This window comes from Podarcis muralis, chromosome 4 (genome assembly GCF_964188315.1).
Source record: "Podarcis muralis chromosome 4, rPodMur119.hap1.1, whole genome shotgun sequence".
Lineage (NCBI taxonomy): Eukaryota > Metazoa > Chordata > Lepidosauria > Squamata > Lacertidae > Podarcis > Podarcis muralis.
This window is the reverse complement of record NC_135658.1, coordinates 65,563,850-65,586,291: the sequence shown is the minus strand read 5'-3', so window position 1 is coordinate 65,586,291 and position 22,442 is coordinate 65,563,850. Positions and strand designations below refer to the sequence as shown.

Here is a 22,442-nt window from a genome sequence, read left to right as displayed (position 1 = left end):
TTTTTGGCCAACAACTCCCATGATCCCTAGCTAGCAGGACCAGTGGTCAGGGATGATGGGAATTGTAGTCTCAAAACATGTGGAGGGCCGAGGTTGAGGAAGCCTGGGATAGAATGAAACAACAGCTTTCCTCTCATCACACAATAACATTATGCGGTCTATCAGATAAGGCATTCATTCTAGAACAAGATTGGGGAAACCTGTGTCAATATCCCTATGTCATTTCACAATCTTCACTGTTACCCCTGCAACTCAAGCCTTCCTTATCTCAACTTCTACCATATGTAATTCAACCATCTTCATAATGGGCGAGGAGTAGCCAAGGCTCCACTGATGGAATCTGTCACCATACCTGTTATCTGTAAAGACCCATAAATTAATATGGCCAACGAAAAACTTTTAAATAAAGTGCTAGTAACACAACGAAAAACTTTTAAATAAAGTGCTAGTAACACAATGCTCAAATATTTCCATGTACGAACCAGCACTTAATTAAAAGTTATGAGGAAGCAAAAGATAAGCTCATAGAAATTTGGATTTTTATAGCAATTTCCCATGACTGTGATTTAAATTGCTTTAAGGCAAGTGTAGGGAAGCTGTGCTTTAAATGCTCTGCAAAACAAAGCATGCATATGTAAGCAGTGTTTTAATCACTGGAACTATAACTATTGCAGGCTAGGCAATAGCATGTAAAAGCTAAATGAATAAATCATTTGCCTCTTACCCCTGTACTTGGATTCTAATGCAAATGATATTTTAACCACAAGAAAAGTATGTCCCTTCTATCTCTTTGAATCAGTGTCACCTTATTAAAAACAAAACAAAACATTAAGCCATTGACTGTTATTTCACTTTATATACTTTTTAAATATAGGAAAGTTAAGATGACCTGGAACTTGAGAACAATTAAACTCTCTGTAATGCTTTTTTTGGCTTAATTTCTTTCAAAGCTGAAATGTCAGGGTCAAAGTGTTTTTTGGTGTGTTTTTTTGCAAGTGTGTAAAATAATAAAGAGATGCATCTTTCCACAGAATAAACTGAGCAAGGTATTGATTTTCTTTCCACCTGTAGATTTGATGAATGTTCTGAAACAACTGTAGTAATTAATTTTGCATGGTGCTTTGCCAACTTCATTTCCCCCCTTCTCCTTTCAGGTTTCTAAACAAATAGGCAGCACAAGCTTACACATGTTTACTCAAGAGCAAATCCTATTGTATCCAATGGGACTTACTTCCAGGTAAAAGTCCACAGGTCTGCAGCATTAGTTACCATATTTTTCCATCTATAAGAAGCATCCATGTATAAGATGCCCCCTAATTTTTGACATTTTTTAAAGGGGGAAAAACTAGTCTTATACACGGAAAAATACGGTACATAAGAACAGTAAATGAAATGCAGTTTGTTATGTGAAGCCCCATTAACAGGGCTGATTTTTCAGTTACATGTGTAGGCTTTAATAAAAGCTTATAGAAAGAGGCAAGTATAATAATTTGGAGTCCAATGCAGCTTTAAATATGAAAAAAAAAATCTGATTATCATATTCTAAACCAATTCATTTCCCAGAAAATACTTTTCAACTGAACTAAGGTATGCTTTAAATAAACTATCTGTATCATCCAATCATGCAGATACTTAGAAACACCTTTTAGATAACAGTATTAAACAGGGCAGAAAGTTGGCCCATAATACACATTTGTGCTTAACAAAAGAACCTGGTGTTGGTTTGCATTTTGATTAAAACCCAAAAGAAAGTCTCTGTGATTAAGGAACAGAATGCATTTCACCTTTATTGTTAAAGAATAACATCACTATGCTGATCAAATGCAAAGAACAAATGAGTTAGTAGGACAATAGGATCAGCCCTGTTGAGAGTGGCATAGGTAAAGGACTATGGAGCAGAGAAAATAGGGAGGGGGGCTCTCCTTTCTCAGTCCTAAACTGAAGATACTCACACCATCACTGCTAATACAATAGCAAGGGACACGGGTGGTCTGAACCACTGAGACTCTTGGGCTTGCCAGTGGTGGTGAGCTCCCGTCGCTTTGTCCACAGCTTTTGCCAGCCTAGCAGTTTGAAAGCACACCAGTGCAAGTAGATAAACAGGTACAGCTGCAGTGGAAAGGTAAACAGCGTTTCCGTGTGCTCTGGTTTCCATCACGGTGTCCCATTGCGCCAGAAGCAGTTCAGTCATGCCCCGGAAAGCAGATGAGCACCACACCCCATAGTAGCCTTTCAGTGGACTTAACAGTCCAGGAGTCCTTTACCTTATTACAGTAGCATGGAGCTGGCAGCAGAGTAACAGGAAAGTTTCTCTTCTCTCCTTTCCCCCCAGTCCTTCATCCAAATGCTAACTGGAAATAGCTGTTCTTTCACGTCTTTATCTGCCTAGTTATAAAGCCTTCTAGTTCAGTATGCTAACAGACAGAGCACAACCTCTCGCCTTATCCCAGAATGAAAAGATAATAAATAAAGAAAACAAGGTCCTTAAAAGAGAGGTAAGTGAAGCCACGTGATGTTTATTACAAGGTGGCAGGATTTGGCTCATAGTAACAAATGATTCTCCAGAATATTTAGGGATAATCTTCATACTGCCTTTACAAATGCATAATTCTCTCAATGGCATTTATCCATAAAAGCCAAATGAAACCTCCATGCTTAGCCAGTATGTGTACCTCTGAGCACAAGATGCTGGGGACAAACAACAGAGATGACTATGGCCTTCATGGGCTGCATGCGAACTTCCAGGGCTATCTGGCTGATCCTGGTCTCTACAGGTATTACTGGAGAAAGAATGCTAGATTTGTGGATGGTCACTAGTTCAGTCACTCCTATGTGTTCTTTCTTTGCAAGAGAGCCTCTGTTGATTCATTAAAGACATTGTAAGTTTTGCAAGAAGCCAAACTGAGGTCCCATTAAGGTGTACTACACAGGAAAGCAATGGTGGTCAACCTGTGGCTGTTTGGATGAAGTTGGACTTTATTCCCCATCAGCCCCAGTCAGCATGCCCATTGGTCAGGGATTATCAAAGCCACAGTCCAGCAACATCTGAAGGGCCACAGGTTTCTCATCCCTGAAGTTGTGAAAAACCATGCTTAAGACAGAAATCTTACATGTATTACCTGGCTATGAAGGTCCCATTGAACACAATGGGACTTACCAGACACTGATCTAGCCCTGGGCAGGCTGCCCTTTGTGGGTGCCCCATGCCAATTTTCCCCCAACACACATTTCCAGTTGGGTCCCCCAGCTGTAGCCATATGAGCATCTTCCCATCCCATGCACAGTGGTACCTCTGGTTACGTACTTTATTTGTTCCAGAGGTCCATTCTTAACCTGAAATTGTTCTTAACCTGAAGCACCACTTTAGCTAATGGGGCCTCCCACTGCCACCACCACACGATTTGTGTTCTCATCCTGAAGCAAAGTTCTTAACCAGAGGTACTATTTCAGGGTTAGTGGAGTCTGTAACCTGAAGCGTATGTAACCCGAGGTACTACTGTACTCACTCTTCTGTGAGCAATGGGGGAGGCTGAGCACATAAGCAGGAGGCTGGCAGCTGCCCTACCACCAAGGAGGACTAGTGGTGGTGCATGCTGGGGTGGGGGCAAGCAAGGTGCCCACCCTGGCAGACCCTGTTGAGGAACATGGGCCCCTACAAGTGCCCCTGCATTGTGCTTTCACTACACATTTTGAAATATGATGGCTGATTATCCTGGTTTCCATTAAACTTTGTTTATGGTGCTTCTTCAGCTGCACAAAGCTCTTTGCAGGGCTTCTTCCATGCTGTATAGCCTCACAACCCTGCTTAGCCACTACCATTCTATTTGCACAAACTGAGACTGAAATATCTATTGCTCAAGGGCAGCAAATGAGCATCTCCATGTCACTTCCTTCCTATTCTGTACTACTTCCCTGCTAGTTTCAGGACTTGGCCGTGTAACTTGTTTGCAATAGGCACTGTCTTGGAAGATGTGAACGAATACTAGGCTTATTGCCTCCATGCATGTACATAATGCATTTTCCCCACAACATGAGGTTACACGTGAAAGTAAACCCCGACCTTCTTCACTGCTGCTAAACTGCGGGGGGGGGGGGAGGTGTTATTTGGAACAGTGATGAAAGGAGATACTTACGATTCCCTCCCCACCCCTTTACCGCAACGATGCACTTTATCTTGCACCTAGACGGTTTACGAGGAGAAAGCAGCGCGTTAAGCATGCATGCCAACCTCCTCTTCATTGCAAACAGCCTTTTTGACAGCAAGAGGCTTTGACAGCAAGAGGCTTTGACAGCAAGAGGCTTTGACAGCAAGAGGCTTCACAAATATTTGAAAGGGCTGCCCCCCCCCCGAAAAAGTTGATGAGTATTGCCATTCAAAAAGTGTACGCGCACCGTGTCACGTGATTGATTATGCAGAGCAGGGCTCGCCTGCCCCCCATCCCAAGCCCAATATTTTTTTCAAGTTGGCACCCCTGCCTGTGGCAGCACGCAGAGAAAGGCCGGGCTCCTGCTCTTTTGACGCTAGCCGTGCAGCACGGGAGCAGCGGGTCCTCTTGCAAAGTTGAGAAAAGCGGCGCCTGCAGGAATCAACCCCTCCCTCCTTCCGGCACAACTTCTAAAAGCGCAAGAGCCCTCTCCTCATTCATTGCACAGAGGTGCTTAGAAATCCACACGTATTGCGGGAGGAGGGGGAAAGCTGTGATCACTTGGCGCCGAGACAACCTTCCTGGGATAAAGGGCCAAAGGGCGCAACCAGATCAGAGGGCGCGTCCGCACCTCGGGGGAAGGGCTTTGGTTTTGTTTTTAACCAGCGATTCCAGCCTTCAAAGATCTGCCGAGCGTCCCCGCTGCCTCGCGTGCCCTCGGGGCAGCAGGGCAGGTGTTTGGCTTGGGCGCCCCTCGCCCGGCCAAGGAAACAGCTTCTCCTCAGCTGCTGAGCGAAAACACGCCGCCAGGCAGGCAGGCAGGCAGGCAGGCAGGCAGGCAGGGGCCGGGGGCTGGAAGCGCTAGTGGCGCCTTGGGGGGCGCCTGTTGCTGAGGGAGCCGGCGCCTCGCTTTCGCCCCCTCCCCTGTGCAGAGGGGCTGCCCCTCCGGCCTCCTTTCTCTCCGCCAGCTGCCCTCACTCACCCGCGTCGTAGAAGGCGTCCAGCACGGCCGTCTCGCCGAAGTCCAGCTCGCCAAAGTTGACGGTGCTGAGCTGGGCTCCCTCGGCCTCGCAAGCCCGCGCCAGGCACTGCAGCGCGCCGGCCTCGGGGCTCCGCGCCCCCGAGCCGCCCTTGGGGCCGTCGTTGAGCACGTACACCGCCCGCAGCGAGCGCTGCCGAAGCACCGGCCCGTTGCCCTCCGGCGCCACCTCGGAGCCCGGCGGCAGCGCCTCGGCACCGCCGGGCTGCTCCGACGAGTCCCCCGCGCTCGCTCCCGCTGCAGGCGGCGGCTGGGGCTGTTGCTCCGCGGGCGCTGCAGCTGGGACGACGGTGCCGCCGCCCGCCGGGTTCTCCATGGGGCCAAAGCGGGTGGCTGCGCCCGGAGAAGTCGGCGAAGGGGGCCCCCGCCCTTAGGGCGCGAAGGAGGGAGGCAGGCTCATCCCGCCGGGCCAAAACAAACTTCGCCGCCGCCGCGCCGGAGGTGGGGGGGAGAGAGATGAAAAGGCCGGCGACGCCTTTCTCCCGTCAGCGCGGCTCGCCTCGAGGGCAGGAAAGCTGCCCGGAAAGCTCCCCGCAGGGCTGCTGGCAGCGCCTGGCGCGCGGGCCGGTGCTCGCCCTGTCACTTGGCTCCTAAAGGTGCCGCTTGCCCGTCAGGGGGCGCTCTTGGGCGCGCCGCAGCCAATAGCACTGTCCCCACTGATACCGCCAGCGGCAGTGCCGCCGACCCGCGCCCCCGGGGGAAAGCCCAGTTTGTGTCCGTCGGCGCTCTTGAGCGGCATTTATAGGAGCGCGGCAAATCTTCGAGGTGCCTAAAGGGGGCGTGGCTGCTCCTGGTCCCGCCTTCTTTTTCTTAGGCGGTCTGGCCAGGGGGCTCTGTGGGGCGCTCCTAGGACTGGACGCTCCTACAGGCCTTGAAGTCATTTTAACTGTCATGCTGAAGTTTTGGCTGCTTGGTTGTTGTTTTTAAAAAAATTGATAGATGTTTTAAGGGGGAAAGGCAATGTCTGGTTTTCTTAGACTGCTGGGATTACCCAACACAGTGATTTCCTAACACAGGAAAATTGCAGTTGGCTTCTGTTACATGCAGAAACTGCAGGAGGACATAAGGGGAGCTTGATAAAGGTAAAGGTACCCCTGACCATACCGCCTGACCTTCTGATCGGCAAGCCCTAGGCTCTGTGGTAGACTACAGCGCCACCTGCATCCCCTGGAGCCTAATGGATGAGGTGAATTTGCCCATCTGATCTGGCATCGTGCTCTTACAGGGGCTGACCAGATGCCCGTGGGAAAGGACATGGGCACAACAGCACTCTGCCCACCCACAGTTCACAGCGACTGGCATTCAGAAATATTACTGCCTCCCAACTGTGGAGACATGGCCAGTAGTACCTTATGAATATGTGTATCAGAACTTCTCAGTGGCCCACCTTGCAAGGCTGTTTCCAGTGGCCCAGAAAATCCAGAACTATACTAGAGAAGCATAAGCAGGGCTGTGAGAATAAGAGGGAAATCCTAAATACTGGTATGTCTACTCAGGAGTAAATCTCATTATGTTCTTAGGTGCTTACTCCCTGGTAAGTTCACATAGAATCACAGCCTATATATCAAGTTGGAGACCTCTTCTAGCCCATCCTCTTCCCACTGTAAGACTATAACAAGTTATGGAAATGTCCTTTTTTTTTTGGTTCAGTATGTAAAATTTTACACATGGGTATTCTTTTTTTAAAAAATGCATCTTTAAAAAGTATATTACTCTTAAATAGAAAAATAATAACAGAAGTCTTTTTTTAACCACCATAATGGCATGTTTCGAGAATATTGCCTTTTTGCTAGTTTTACCAGCCCCTAGTCTTAGACATGAATGACAGTAGGGAAAGAAACGATAAGAAAAAAGACATTTTTACCCCAAGCTGAGAATGCCTCATTTGTTTTCTGTGCCTCTGTTGTGTGTCCCCCCCACCCCTTCCAAAACTCTTCTGCGCACTCAGACTGGCCTGGTTTGCATGTTCTGGTAATCCAAACTATTGCTTACAATGACTGAGTACATACAAATACTATTTTAACTGACCCTCTCAGTGTGTGTTGGATTAACTTAACCTGTACTCCGTCAACACAGTGTGGTGTAATGGTTAGAATGTTGGATTATCACCTGGGAGACTAGGATTTGAATCCCTGCCCAGCCATGAAGCTTGAGCCAGTCACCATCTTTCAGCGTAACCTACCTCACAGGGGTGTTGTGAGGATAAAATGGGGAGAAGAACCATGTGTACCACCATGATCTGCTTGGGAGAAAAGGTGGTATATAAATGTAATTAATAATAATAATATTCGTTTGCTGCAGGTAAACTAGACTTTAAAAGCAACAATGTCTTTATGATACATTGATATTTGCTCAAAACAAAAGTGAAAAATTAAAAGTCAAGTGTCCTTGCAAAACTTCACAAATTTTAAAATCAGAATTTGAAGTGGAACTATTTAGCAAACTCTAAATCCCACCATGGGATTGCTGGGGAGGGGGTTGGCACTTCAGAAACTAGCTTGGTAAAGATGTAGAAAAACACCTGATTTCATATTTTAAGAAATGTATTTTTAAATAATCGGCTAACTTCTTGTATGATGTAAAACGTGAATGTCCAAGTGCTACAAAAGTATCTTTAAGAAATTCTAATTGTGTTCACATATGGTTCAGTTGTTAGGTATAATTTTTTGCTTGACTAACACGTTAGGTAATTGACAATTATATACCAAAAAAGATATCCTCCTCTTGGACCTTTGAAAATCCAGTGCAATTTTAATGTGCTTTATGTTTTCTTTCAACTGTTCCTAGTTAACTGTAAACAGCATATTTTGTTTAACGAGAAAACAGAAATGATGGTGTAATCATGTACCTACACAGAAAAAAAGTAAAAGGGAAATTAGCTGCACAGCTAAAAGAATTGTTACCCTCATAACTAGGCAGGTGCTTTCATTTTGCATCTCACAAATAAGTACATCATTGTACAGAAAAAAGTACTTGTATACAAACTATTTTCGTGTCCCACAACACAATTCTGACCAAATCTATATTTATTTCTAATAAAACACATCTACAAACATTAAATAGTACAGGTAGCTTAAAAAAGCAACCCCATTTCAGAATTATAGCTTTCTCCCAGAAGGCAGATTTCTGTGCATGGATCACTTTGGATTTATACACACAACAGGGTGTATATACATTTAACAGGGGTGCTATGCATGGAGATTCTGTCTAGCCGAACAACTGAACATAGCGAGCAGACTCAGGTAAGCCCCGCCCTGCATAATCAATTGCAAGACCCAGCGCGCACACACCATTCAAGAACAGCAATGCCCATCAACTTTGGGGGCCCCAGCTCACTCAAATATTTTATGGGCGGGTGCCAAGGGATCTCAGCCCCTAAGAGTTGGCTCCTATGGTTGGAAATCACAGTAAATCATAGCTCCCATGCTCCCTGGAAGGAAACTGCACTCCCAAACATGCTCAGATACATCACTTCTATGGAAACGAGAGGCCAGTAAAGTATCATCTATCTAGTGTTTCTCACTGCCGGTTATGCACACACTTTTCAAAAGTAAGGGTTATTTCTTTTTTTGCAGGGAAATGGGCTAGTTGTGGAGGTGATTCTAAAGAACACTTTGAGTCAGATCTGCATTTGAAGGGGATGCCCCCCCTCAAAGTATTTAAGGTCCATTAAAAGGTAAAGGTACCCCTGCCCGTATGGGCCAGTCTTGACAGACTCTAGGGTTGTGCGCTCATCTCACTCTATAGGCCGGGAGCCAGCGCTGTCCGCAGACACTTCTGGGTCACGTGGCTAGCGTGACAAGCTGCATCTGGCGAGCCAGCGCAGCACACGGAAATGCCGTTTACCTTCCCGCTAGTAAGCGGTCCCTATTTATCTACTTGTACCCGGAGGTGCTTTCGAACTGCTAGGTTGGCAGGCGCTGGGACCGAGCAGCGGGAGCGCACCCCGCTACGGGGATTCGAACCGCCGACCTGACGATCGGCAAGTCCTAGGCACTGAGGTTTTACCCACAGCACCACCTGCGTCCCTTAAGGTCCATTAAAGCTCCGCAATTGCAGATTCACCCTTATCACCCGCTCCAAAAGCAAATAGGAAAATGTGGCTGCTTCTCCATGCTCCTTGTCTGACATTCTAACCAATATGCTGACACTATATCATTGGGGTGGCGTGGGGCATGATTCTGCTATTTCAATAACATAAACCCAAATCTCCTTTTTGTTTTTGGAAACAGTGGCTTGGCTCTTTGGTCCCTGGTTATTAATAGGCTATTATCTCAGATGATAAATGTTTATCTAGATAAGGATGGCATGTGTGGAACTCAAAGGGGAACCAAGTTATCAGAAAGTGCAGCAGTGGCTAGCACAAAATGCCAACAAAGGAACCCAACAGCCTGAAGGATACAGCAGACCTAAATAGAAAATACATCCTTGTATTTTCTCACATTGTATTTCGGCGGTGACTTTCTGAATAAATGAACCGCCCATTTTTATTTTGGAGTTCCTAGGTAACAATAAAAAGCCTTTAAAATAAAATACCGTGATCCTGATCCAACAAGGGATATCCACACATGGAAGCAACCTTTTGAATGGGAAGCCAATGCAGACATTCACACTGCAGTGCCAACCTGGGTTCATCTGAACAACCCTGCGGGGTCTTCAAATTGATGCACATCTAATGCACACCGAGGACCTACTAGCTGCTGCAAAAGCACTGCCATAACAGTTTCTCTACCATGCAGGCGGAGTGCATTATCTCCCAATTTCACCACTGAAATCCTTTCTAAAGAGCAGGCAGGCTAAGCACCACAGCACTGGGGTCAGAGATAAACCCCTCTGCCTGCTCTTTAAGAGTAAAAGGCAGCATCGCACACACACACACACACAAAACACTGCAGCGCTGGGGTGGGTGAAAATGCTCTCTTTGCACTTGATCATTAACGTGGCACAGTTAGTTCTGTGGCGAGTATAAGACAACATTTCTACCCCTCCCAATCCCAGCACTAATAGTGGTAAAGGTAAAGGGACCCCTGACCATTAGGTCCAGTAGTGACCGACTCTGGGGTTGCGGCGCTCATCTCGCTTTATTGGCCAAGGGAGCCAGTGTACAGCTTCCAGGTCATGTGGCCAGCATGACTAAGCCGCTTCTGGCAAACCAGAGCAGCGCACGGAAACGCCGTTTACCTTCCCGCCGGAGCGGTACCTATTTATCTACTTGCACTCTGACATGCTTTCAAACTGCTAGGTTGGCAGGAGCAGGGTCCGAGCAACGGGAGCTCACCCCGTCACGGGGATTCAAACCACTGACCTTCTGACCGGCAAGTCCTAGGCTCTGTGGTTTAACTCACAGTGGAGGTGGGTGCAAACCCTGCCCAGATTTCTAAGTCGAGTAAAAGAAAGCATTTCCAGCCCTCCACACTGGAGTGGACATGACTTGGAAATGCTGGTTGCATGGGCATTTGTTTGTAAAAGTTGTGAATGTATGTGTGACTAGGACTGTGTTTGGAGGTGTGAAAGTGAGAGATGGAGAAGGAGGAGGCAGCTATGTTGCCTGGGTTCCTGGGTGGTGTGCTATTTATTGGATGGCTGTGGCAAGTGTGTGAACTGCATTGGGTTGTATGTGTAGTGTGTGCATGAACAATGCACACACACTAGCTATGCCCACCATAGGCATGCAGCCCTCGGAGGGTGACTGATCATCAACATGGCCCTTGGCCCAGAATGAATTAGCCATCCTTGCTGGGGAGGAAGCTGCTTTGTAAACAGTGAGATGTCTAAGTAGACATGTGTAGGAATGCAAGGTTTATTTTGTTAGTTTGCACAGGTTTCCCCAAATTTCCCTTTAATAAGTTAACATGTCCAATTCCCTCCTCCCAGACTTTGAATATTTAGGAACCGCAGAAGAAACTTTGCTCCCTGCCAGTTCCCCTCCATATTTTTTTCAACTCAATTTTGAAGTTCCTTGTAAGGGAGTAAATGGTATGTGACTGTGTTGCCTGACCAACAGCTATGTTCTCGTTCTGAAAATAATTAACAGGTTAAGCAGAAGTGGATCACCAATTAAATCAACTTTACTGCTCAGTATATTATCCCTTATGCATTCCATTTGGCCTGTACATCCAGAAACACAGGCTTGCACATAGAATTTTAAAATGTAGCTATTACTAAAAATATAGAGAGGTGAATGTTTATATTATTATTAAAGAAGCGTTTTAGTAGATACACTGGCATAATATACTAGTATAAGACTCTTCTAAGTACATAGATCAGGGTGTCCTGCTTTCAGCATGGCTCAGAAATAAGTTTACAAATTGCTGCTTTCATATAGCCTTGCAGTTCCAGTTTAGGAATATGACTAGGGAGAAAATACTTTAAAAGGCCTGAAAGAGTTACTAACCACCTGTGGCTGCCAATTCTTCCACCCTACACATTTGTCTTAGGAGGGGGGAAAACAGACCTGGAAATTCTTTTTAACCTCATACATGTACGGTAGTTCCACTTTCACATACTGGGTTGCCACTTAACTCATCAGAGCATAATAGTAATTACACCTGTTCCAAACAGCTATAGCAGAGGTGGGGAACCCATTTCAGCTCAAACCTCATGGCGAACTTTCTGGGAGTTATGTGCCGTGGTACCTCGGGTTACAAACGCTTCAGGTTACAGACTCCACTAACCCGGAAGTAGTACCTCGGGTTAAGAACTTTACTTTATGATGAGAACAGAAATTGCGCAGCGGCAGCGGGAGGCCCCATTAGCTAAAGTGGTGCTTCAGGTTAAGAACAGTTTCAGGTTAAGAACGGACCTCCAGAACGGTTCTTAACCAGAGGTACCACTGTACTGGTTTGGCTTTGTGCAGGAGGGTTGAGTTACTGTCTCAGTTATTGCGTTTAGTTGCTAATGATGCTTTAGGAGTATGGAATTATTTTATTTGTAACATTTTAAGGCTTAAGAGAATATTTTGCTTTTCTGTTAGTTATGCTGCTTTAAATGTGGATCTTTCCTGCATTTGATTTTCATTTGCTCTATTTTTTATGTAAAACTGTATAGAAAATATTTTTTAAAATGTTATTTTACTGATGATTGATTTTAGTAGTTTTATAAGTTGTTTTGCATATGCAAAGGCAAACGCTATATATCATGAGACATTCTGTTTAGAGGGTGTTAGATTTTAAATTTAATAAAGATTATATAAAAAGGAAATATTTAAAAGAAAATATCAACATTATAATATAAATTAATTTGAATGTGAGTATGGTCATTTAATGTTTTATGTTTATCTTCTGTTCTTCATAATTTTGAAACTAATACTATTAAGTGTGGCATCATAGAGTTCTGTTCATACATATAGAACAATCAATAGGATATACTTTCCTTAAGTTTTTATAATTTAGTATTCCTTTGTTCTTTACAACCACCCTGAGGGGAAGAAAACTGAAAGTGTGTGGTCATATATTAGATAAAATGGTAACACTTGACTAGCACATAATGTATGGCTACATTTTTCTTTGAACTTTCCTACTTTGTGGGTTGCTTTGCAATTTCAGTTTCCCTTGATGATTTCCTGTTTAAACAGGAAGGTCATAAGGTTCATACTGTGTGGGAAGTGCAATTTAGAAGACCCACTTTAAAAACATTTGTGTTGGCCAATGATAAGGATTTCTTAACCCATGGGATTAAATTCCATGTCATTGTCTACAAGATGGTGGATCCGATCAAAGAGCTGCCCCTGGTTATTTTCTTGCTGTCTCTAGGAAAACATGAATACCAAACAGGTACTTGCTGTTCTTTAAGCAACACCCAATGGGATTGATTCTCCAAATGTCACTTAAACATTGATATTCAGAGCTGCTGTTGTGTTCTTTTTCTACTTGGCTTTGCCACAATACTGCTGCAGAAGTAAAAAGTAGTGGGTATCAGTAGTGCAGTTTTCACTATGCTGGTATGTCACATTTATGGACAAGAGAGGGGAGAGGAGTACTAAACATTACACAATCTTCTTCCTCTATATAATAATAATAATTTATTATTTATACCCCACCCATCTGGCTATTTCCCCAGCCACTCTCGGCGGCTCCCAATCAAGTGCTAAAAACAATACAGCATTAAATATTAAAAACTTCCCTAAACAGGGCTGCCTTCAGATGTCTTTTAAAGATAGCTGCTTATTTCCTTGACATCTGATGGGAGGGTGCCACTACCGAGAAGGCCCTCTGTCTGGCTCCCTTAACCTCACTTCTCGCATAGCTGACCTCAATAGCGGATAAGAACTCAGCTCTGACTGAGTGTGTGGAGACATGTACACAAATACGTCATATTTTCCTCGAAGGGACACTCCATTAGTGGCAGATAAATTTTAAATACCATTCAGAATAACAACTACCTTAACAGTGACTGGTCTAATTCCATTCTATAAATACTTAAGAGAGCACACCAGATTCTGTGCCTGCCTCCTTATACCAGATGAAAAAGGGATTAGGAGCAGAACTAGATGTTATGGGGGAAATACGGGGTGGCCACCTCTGTATCTCTGCAATAACAATGATGTCGAGGAAGTTAGAATCAGCAGGTGAGAAAGTGCTTAATGCTTTGTCTGCCCACTCATTCAAATGCCTTCTTCTAGGTTGTTTTTTAAATTGGTGCCCCCCTCCCAAAGCCAAATGAAAGCCATAATTGAAACTGACTGAGGAAGCAAAGGAAGTTGGGTTTCCTATGAAATACTCTTCTAGTCAGAGTGGAAAACATAGGGAGGGTGAGCTTATCTTCTGGGAAGGAGTCAGAACCACTCCTTTGCCAATTGAGAATAGCCTGGAGGCATTTGCAAAACAGAACCAGGTGGGAGAAAGCAGAAACAGCCATTTCTTCTGTGGATCATCTCTTGAAGATCCCTGCCTTAACATTCCCATTATGTGAAACGTTTGCTAATATGACACCTAGATCAACCCACCACAAGACGAGCTTATTCCGTTGAGACCAAAGGTCACTCGGCAAATCCTCTGTTCACTCTTTATTACTTCTCATATTTCTAGGGCTGAGCCTTATTACACAAACTAGATCACACACTGAGCTCCAATTCAAAACCATGCAAGAATCACACACACAGTATCGTTCCTGGGCTGGGCTGTAGCAGCCAGTCTCAGGAGTGGTTCTCCTGCAAGGGCCAAGAAGTACTAAAGACCGGTGGCATTTTTGTAAGATGTGCTTATTTACAAATATACAAAGCTGTGCACTGTAGGCAGCAAGCAGACAATGTCCCATCTTTAAAGGATCATGGGTTCATCAAAGGCTTAAGCAATTGCATATCTTTGCAGCTTACCCCAATGTTGCTTCTTGCTAGCTAAATGCAACAGCCTGCTTCTCTTGTTGCTCAAAATCAAACTGCCAGGCAATTTCTTTCATGTTATGCGCATGCACACACACAAACAAACACATCCTGCTAGTTAAGCCCAAACACTGGCTGGTAGGTGTGACCTGCACATACCACCTGAAAGCCCCCACCAGCTTTCAAAAACCCATTAGGAAAAGAGACATAAAAGTCTAGAGGAGAGATCATTTTGTCTACTTCACAACACAATGAATCACCTTATACTATTGGCCCACTGTAGTGTACTGCAAGATGCACATTGCCACTGCTATGGTTTTTCAGACCTTCCGTTAACGACTTTGGAAACTTACCTTTCCTGTTCCATCCACTACACTTGGAGATCTGCAGAGCCATTTCCCCTTTGCTGCAAGCTGACCTGACTTTCATTATCAGTAGCTGAGCAACCTTTTAACAGGTGCTGGTACTTAACTTTTTTGCCATCTGCCTGGGATCAGCTGAGAATGATTACAATTACAACTACTAACTGAGGAGCTGGAGCTACACTAGATAATGCAAAAACCACAGAGAACCAATGTTTACTCTTCCTCCAGCCAAATGAATCAGTCTCTCAAAAACAAAATTAACTGAAAGAAGGAAAAGACTGATTCTTTTCTAAATATGTATTTCTAACTTGAGGGGAAATGGGATAAATTTTTGTAGCTTGGGTCTCTCAAGTCTTGGCTTAGTTCTTTTAAAACAGCAAGCAAATATTTTACTTGGGAAGCAGTCTTGAACTCCCCCCCCCCCCCATTATTATACAATTGCATTTTCTATAATCACCTTGGCTGCAAAGGTGGTTGCAAGTGCCAGCTTTTGGGAGTCACTGTCTGGTATGGGAACTCAATAAGAAGAGTTTGCAGGTTAGTAGCTATAAGGGCTTGCTCGTGTTTTCTACACCAAGGAGGAGGTGGCAAAAAGACTAAGCAACTTTGCTTAGATTGTGTGTGTGTGTGTGGGGGGGAGACAGGGATGGGGCAGGCAGTCCAATCCTTTTTTACTCAGCTACAGCTCATGGTTAGTGAAGAAAAAACTTAACCAGAAGCCCAAATTTGGACAACATGCTAAGCCAAAGCTGAGCTTTGTTCAATGAAGAATAAAGCAACAGCAAAGGAGCTGCAAAGCTCCTCTTTAGCTCATAAATTTGTAAGGCCTTGGTAAGCCATAGTTTGGCCTACTGTTTTATGCGAACCAGGCCATAGTGTGCAAACTATTTGCACAAATATTGGTTTTGTTGCAGGGAAGAAAACATTTGTGTGTTTTCTCTAGTTTAATATATTTGACCCCTGTGTTCCAGAGGTAGCCCCATCCCCATTTGCCAGGAATTCTAGTGGTCCAGGCAGGCTAGCATGGAACACAGATGCCTAAATAGTTTATTTATCTACATGTTACTCTGATATATAGATTGTGCTGTAATACTAAGGAGTTACCTTAATTTGAGGTTTTGAACAAAAAGGAAATTGTAGATACATGAAGTTTTAGTAAATTATATAAGGAAACATGTCAGAATTATGCAATGCAAACATATATTAAATATGAGTTATAAAACAAACTTAGCTATGCATGACTAAAGCAACTTGAATTCACCATGAAATAAAATGCAAGCAAAAGTTGCTTAATAGAACTAGCACCAAATTTGTGCTTCATCTGTGCCCACTGAAGGCAATTCATGGCAATTCCAACAAAAGTAGACACCTTCAGTTCAAGATGAATTTGCAGTGCGTTCCTTTCTATTTGCTTTGATGAGAAAAATAAATATTTCTGGCATAACTACATTATAACAATGGCTGTAAATGAATAATTGGTCATTTCTTTTAAAGCACTGGAAGTGTAATTTCTTTGAAAAATGCTTCCTATTTTGTAACTATAATGCAGAATAAGCGATAATTCATCTTTCCAAGAACAACAAAGCTTTAAACAAGGTATTTCCACAAAATCTCATTTAATCTTATTTTACAAATCACACAATACGTTGGACTCCTCAATACAGTTTTATAAAATGACAATGTACCATTGCAACAGGAAGGGGAGAAAGAAGAAGGGGAAATAGAGAACCTGATTTCAGGTCAGACAATGCTGAATTAAGATAGGTCCCTCTGTCCCACTCCCCACAAAAAAATAACACGGCCCTGTGTTTGAACCCATACTGTAATTATTCAAAGTTAGTTTTCCAGGTGAGTGAAATCAGAAATCCACTATGCTATCCTACAGTCTCAAGTTTCAAATATCTGTAAATTTAGAAGCATTACTTGTCTACCTGTCAAATTCTTAATTTTTAAGTTAGTAGCTATAAATTCTTATTGCTAGAAAACTACAAGAGATCTATAAAGACCTGGTTGGAAACAAGAGTCTATATCATCCATAGGTCTAATTAATATGCTACCACTGTTGTGTGGGTGCCACACATTGAGACGATCAGGTCCGGCCTTGCATTGGTAACCTTTGTATATAGATGTGCATCCTCAGCCCCCCCCCCCCCAAAAAAAGTGATGGTAGCAGGAAAAGGAACCAAATGTTTCAACTGACATAGGGGTTTTCTCATCAGTTGTTACCAGAGCAACGTGCAAGGCAACCACATGGAAGTGGCTTCTATATGAATCCATTTTCTACAAGTGGCTTTGAGAAGCTCTGTCTCATGGCAACTTTGCATATTCATTTACTTGCCCCAGTTTGGTACACATGGGGGATCCTCAACATGGACACATGTGCATGTTAAAAGCACCTGTGTCCTGTAAAACATTCAAAATAGCATACCACTGAAGAGGTCTTGTGACCACATGCTGAAACTCACAGACTTTTGGTATTCTAAGTGCACATCTGATGCTTCTATTTGCCTTCTGTCCACTCCTAAGCACTTTGAGCTGGCTTGTATTTTACTACAATGCTAAATCACGTAGCACTGCATTTGTTACAGCACAATATCTCAAGCACTAGCTAGTCTTAGGAATGGGCAATAGTTTATTCTGTAAAACAGTGAAGAATACTACCAACCTCTTGGAACACATGGCTGTTGTGACGATCAAGGAGTTGATTTCACAAAATTTCCTCATGCTTGAAGCACAATGGAAATATATTGATCAAAATGGGTTTGGTTTTCTGAATACAGAGATCGTAATGCAGCTTTAAAATCATAGAGGTATCACAGTGAAAAATGTTCAATTAGTGATTGTGTTAAAGTTAAGTAGTAAGTAAGAAATAGACATGATTAACACAAGGATTCTGATGCATCACTAAATCTAAAACCTGCTGTTCCATCTTCCTGGAACTGAACTATAGAAATCTTTATAGAGATTATCATCATGTTGGAAGCTTTCAAGCCAATTAAAATCAAACTAGAAGTCAAACAAACAACTTTGAATTCCTAAGGTGGGGGAGAGGAGAATGCTAAATGGTCATGTGATATGATAAACAGAGTCACCGTGTGATATTTAATGTAAACTTTATAGCTCTGACCACAGAGCAGAGCCAAAACACCACTGGACAGCAACAAGTGGATGTTTCAGCAGCACAAATACCTTAATTGTACAAGGAAACACACAAACCAATCCTATGTGTGTTTTCTCAAAAGTAGGTCTCACTAAATTCAATGGGGCTTACTCTCTCAGTAAGTATGAGGCGGCAGTCCTATGCACACTTATCTGGGAATAATTTTCATTGAATTGGATTTACATCTGAGTAGACACACATAGGATTGTATTTATAATGCAATCTATTATTAAAATAGGAAATTACAGTTTTTGTCATGAACTATTTTTAGATTGTGCACATGTGCACATACACTCAATTTACCTTGAAATCTGAGATTCTCACTATCTATAAATAGATGAGTTAAATACTGCTTTTCTGTAACCCTAGGAAAGAAAGCCCAGCTTCTAGGATGCCATTATACAAAAATCACACCATTTCCCCACATTACGAAGTTCACAATAGATGTAGCAATTGATATTAAACACCAGGTTAATATTGCACAATATCTGTGCATGAAATAATACAACTCTCTCTTGTTGTTTTATATTTTATTCATTTTTGCTCTTAGATTATGCATATTCTGTTCACCCAAGATGTGCAAACCTAGAGATGAAAGCAAGTGTTTAAAGTTCGAATGAAATCAAGCAGCAGTGAATTCTCAGTTGAATAAGCCACAGTTGTTGAAATAAAGTTGCTTCAACATGCTGTGGTCATTATACCACCTTAGCAAAAACAAAAAACAAAAAACCCCAAACATGTTCTCTTAGGAGCAAGCAGCTAAAATACTGAAAGAGTGACCTCTAGTGGACTGTCAGGCCTCATTGTGATAGCTACATTTCTAAGACCTGGTCTACAACCAGCTCCAATCAGTGTTTGGCAAAAGAAGGCACAAATCATTGCAAAGACCAATTTATCTTCATTTTTTTCCTTTTAAATACACTATTTGTACACAAACTTAAGATTCATCTTGTAGATAATTTTTGGACAAAAGATTGCATATGTAATCGTATTTAAAACAACACATAAAGCTGTTCTATGTGAAGCAAGAGAGAGAGAGAAAGAAAGAGAGAGAGAGAGAGAGAGAGAGAGAGAGAGAGAGAGAGAGAGAGAGAGAAAGAGAAATAAAGGACTCCTCACCCAGATATCAACATTCATTTCTGGCTATATGCAATACAAACATTTTAAGAATCTGTGTGACAAAAGACAATTTAAAAAGTCAAAATCATAAAACCTGTAAACTGATAAACCTGAAGTAGATTTTACTTATGGAAAACATCATTAAAATAGTACCACTATGAACTAAACTGCCTGAGTTTTCAATTGCCTGTGAACTTGAAGTAGAGAAGATTTTAGCACAGTAAGAAGAATTTCAGTCACAACAGTGCGATAACCAAGCCACATGGAAATTCCTCCTCTTCGCTGGAATTTGTGTTGTGCTATTAAAACTCTTGTGCTAGTTGTTCAAACAAAGGGGTGTAGGCAGATCTTTAATCATTTGGCACAAAGTTATTTTGTCTGGGGCATAAAAGTCTCTGTCACGATGAATAATACAACATTCCTTCTATCCAGAATTCACTTTGATTGAAGAGCTTTCTTTATATCATTAACTTCCATCTGTAGAAGGACAAAAAGTTCCAGTTTAAACCATTTCCACGCAATTCGCTTTTGAATCAAATGTTAACATTGCCCAATGCCTAATACATCCTTCTAGCTAGGCAGTGGCAGCATACTGTATCTTCTTCTTCAAGTCAATGTCAGAAATTACTCAGAAAATAACACTGCTAGTACCATACTGTCATTATATTCATACAAAGCGTGTTGCTGTCCCCATTCAGAATACTGTATACAGCTCAGAAAATCCTACGTGGAAAGGATGGAACCAATAAGGGAAAGCATAATGTGCTGGAAAATTCTGTAAAAAGCCCAAGATGACTAAGTATTGAAATCCAACCCCCTGATTGGCAGAAGCACAGCCACTGCCGCATTTGTCAGCAACACCTCTCATGAGGGCCAGGTGGAAGGTGGAAGGTGGGCAGAAAAATGGTCCTTCACTGAGCCGCCAGTAGAGTCTGGCCGGGTTGGTGGAGGCACAACTTTCCCACTTCCAAACCATGTCAATAGGGAGTTGGGATTGCTCTTTGAGTATAGGTTAGAGAGGTTCTTAAAGTAATGACTGGTACAGAAGGAACAGAGGAAGAGAAATATTATGATTAGAACTCTGGATTCTGCAATTCACAGCAAATTAAAGTAAGTAGGTAAATGAGTAAAATATGCATTTATATTAATTCATTAACAGAAGGATGTCATAATGGCTATCCCCCCCCCCTTTTCTTCTTCTAATTAAAGTTAGATTAGCCTTCAGCAACTTGGTGCCCTTCAAATGCTTTGGACTACAGCTCCCAACTGCAGCCAAGGGCTGATGGGAGTTGTAGACAAAAGCATCTGGATAGTAGCAGGTTGCCAAAAGCTGGGATAGACAGATCCATGGAAGATGGACCTTTAGGTTTCAGTCTAAATGAGACCTCTGTGTTCAGAGGCTTTCACTTTGATACCCTGCTTACGAGCTTCTAGAAACATCAGCTATTCAACAGACCACAATATGCACTTTACAGGCAGCTGCAGAACATCAATATTATTAACAACGGGCTCAATGAGGTGGTACAGTTTGATTTGAAAACCTTTGCGTTTGGCCAATCCTTGGATTTCCTCCATAGCATCTAACTATACTGGTCACGTGTCTCTCTGCCAAGAAGGCAGCTCTGAATGTTATAGTCTAGAGCAGGGATGAGGAACCTGTGGCTTTCCATATGCTATTGAACTCACATCATCTGTAACTTGCTCATGCTGGCTGGGCTGAATCCAACAGTTTCTGGAGGGTCAGTACTTCCTCATTCCTTCTCAAAGAAGGCCTTAGAAATTATTTCTGTATGAAGTTTTTGTCACAATGTGGAACTCCCCTTCACTAAAAAGATCAAACCATGATCCATCAAACTTGTGGAGAACTATAAAAGGCATGATGATGATATAGTGGAGGAGAGCAGGGCTTAGCAGCTCTCCCCTTCATACAGCTGTTTACACGCAAGTAATCTGAACGCCCAAACAGGGCTTACCAGTTTCCTGCTTTAATATTAGCACAGCAACATAGCTCAACTTTCCAGAATGATTGTGTGCTTTTCAGAAAAGCACTAAATGTTTAGCATATGTAGACTAATATGTAGTATTTCATTTTGAGATATGGAGGCATGTGATACTGCACATGCATGCACTTACACAACTCATCAAAACTTTGAACAAATAGCAACTTGTGGGGAAGAAGACAAGTGTGAGCAGAAAGGATTAATACACATTTCCCAGCACTATGGTCACTTATTCACCCCATTTATAATAAACCATAGTTACTTTATTGATTTTTTTACTGTTTCTGGAAATCAAAATGCTTTGTGGATAGTATTATTTCAGGTCTTGGATGCTGCAAAACATCTTAATATTGAGCAGGGGGTGGGCAGGAAGGAAATCTCATGTTTTGTTTATTATTTAAAAGATTTATAGCCTGCCCTTCCTTCCAGGGTAAGTTGCAACACAAAATAAATGCTAAACTACCATCAGTAAAACAAAAAAAAAATTCTTACAGTTTCACATGTTTTTGTATTTGTTTCATCTTAACCAACTTAAACAGATTAAATATTAGCAGGATTATGTTTGCATTAGGAGTTTTTATCTTCTATTTTTATTTTCCATGAAAATTGTTCTCTTTCTATAAAGTTGTCTAAGGCCACATATGATACAAGTACCTGTAATCGTAGCCGGATCTTCTTTTCTTCATCTAATTCAGACAGCAATTGTTTAATCTCTTTTCTAGAAAAAGCAAAATAGGAAGTGAATAGAACAGCAGGCAGCTGCTTAGGAAGGTAGGTGTGAAGAAAGTCCCACCCCTTTTCCTATAATATATGGTACCTAACTCAGCTCAGCAGAATTGCTGTTCCTGGAAAAACTGAAAAGTATCTCCTGTTTTCAGGCATGCCAAAGAAGAATAAGAATAAACCCTACTGAAAACAGAGATTATAGATAGCATAAAATCCTTTAAAATGACTAATACCAGCAGAATTCATTGTGGTATAAATAAGTGTCCTCAAAGTAGCAGCATCTTGAGAAAATATAGCATGATGTAAGATAGGTAAGTATAATAGGGATGTTACCCATCTTTCAAAATAATCTGGAGAAGATTAGTCAGCAACCTCTCCAGGTAAACGAAAACATGGCACTTTTTAAAACAAGTTAAGCTAAAAGAACTGAAAAATGCAATAAAGTTCTCCACCATAACAGTTTGGCTCTGAATACAGAAGCTCTAAATCCATCGTTCATACATTTTCATCTATCTGTAAACCAGCCTTCTCCAACCTGGTGCCCTCCAGATGTTCTGGTCTACAACTCC

The 22,442-nt window shown here is 42.5% G+C and overlaps 2 protein-coding genes across 8 annotated transcripts in view; both read right to left on the bottom strand.

The window, feature by feature from the left end:
- MAP3K15 (mitogen-activated protein kinase kinase kinase 15) overlaps positions 1 to 5,943 on the bottom strand; it is a 60,067-nt gene extending 54,124 nt beyond the window's left edge. The window contains exon 1 of one of the 2 annotated variants that reach the window (XM_077927473.1): positions 5,128 to 5,943. In XM_077927473.1, the coding sequence (XP_077783599.1) occupies positions 5,128 to 5,500 (373 nt within the window). In that variant the 5' untranslated portion in view covers positions 5,501 to 5,943. The remainder of the gene's footprint in view (positions 1 to 5,127) is intronic. The other variant, XM_028727562.2, reaches the window with a different exon arrangement.
- Positions 5,944 to 16,467: 10,524 nt separating this feature from the next.
- Positions 16,468 to 22,442, bottom strand: part of SH3KBP1 (SH3 domain containing kinase binding protein 1) — a 135,731-nt gene continuing 129,756 nt past the window's right edge. For all 6 annotated transcript variants that reach the window (XM_077927467.1, XM_077927468.1, XM_028727555.2 and 3 more), the window contains 2 exons: positions 21,802 to 21,865; positions 16,468 to 19,624 (listed from right to left, as the gene is read on the bottom strand). In XM_077927467.1, coding sequence (XP_077783593.1) covers positions 19,583 to 19,624; positions 21,802 to 21,865 — 106 coding nt within the window. In that variant the 3' untranslated portion in view covers positions 16,468 to 19,582. The remainder of the gene's footprint in view (positions 19,625 to 21,801; positions 21,866 to 22,442) is intronic.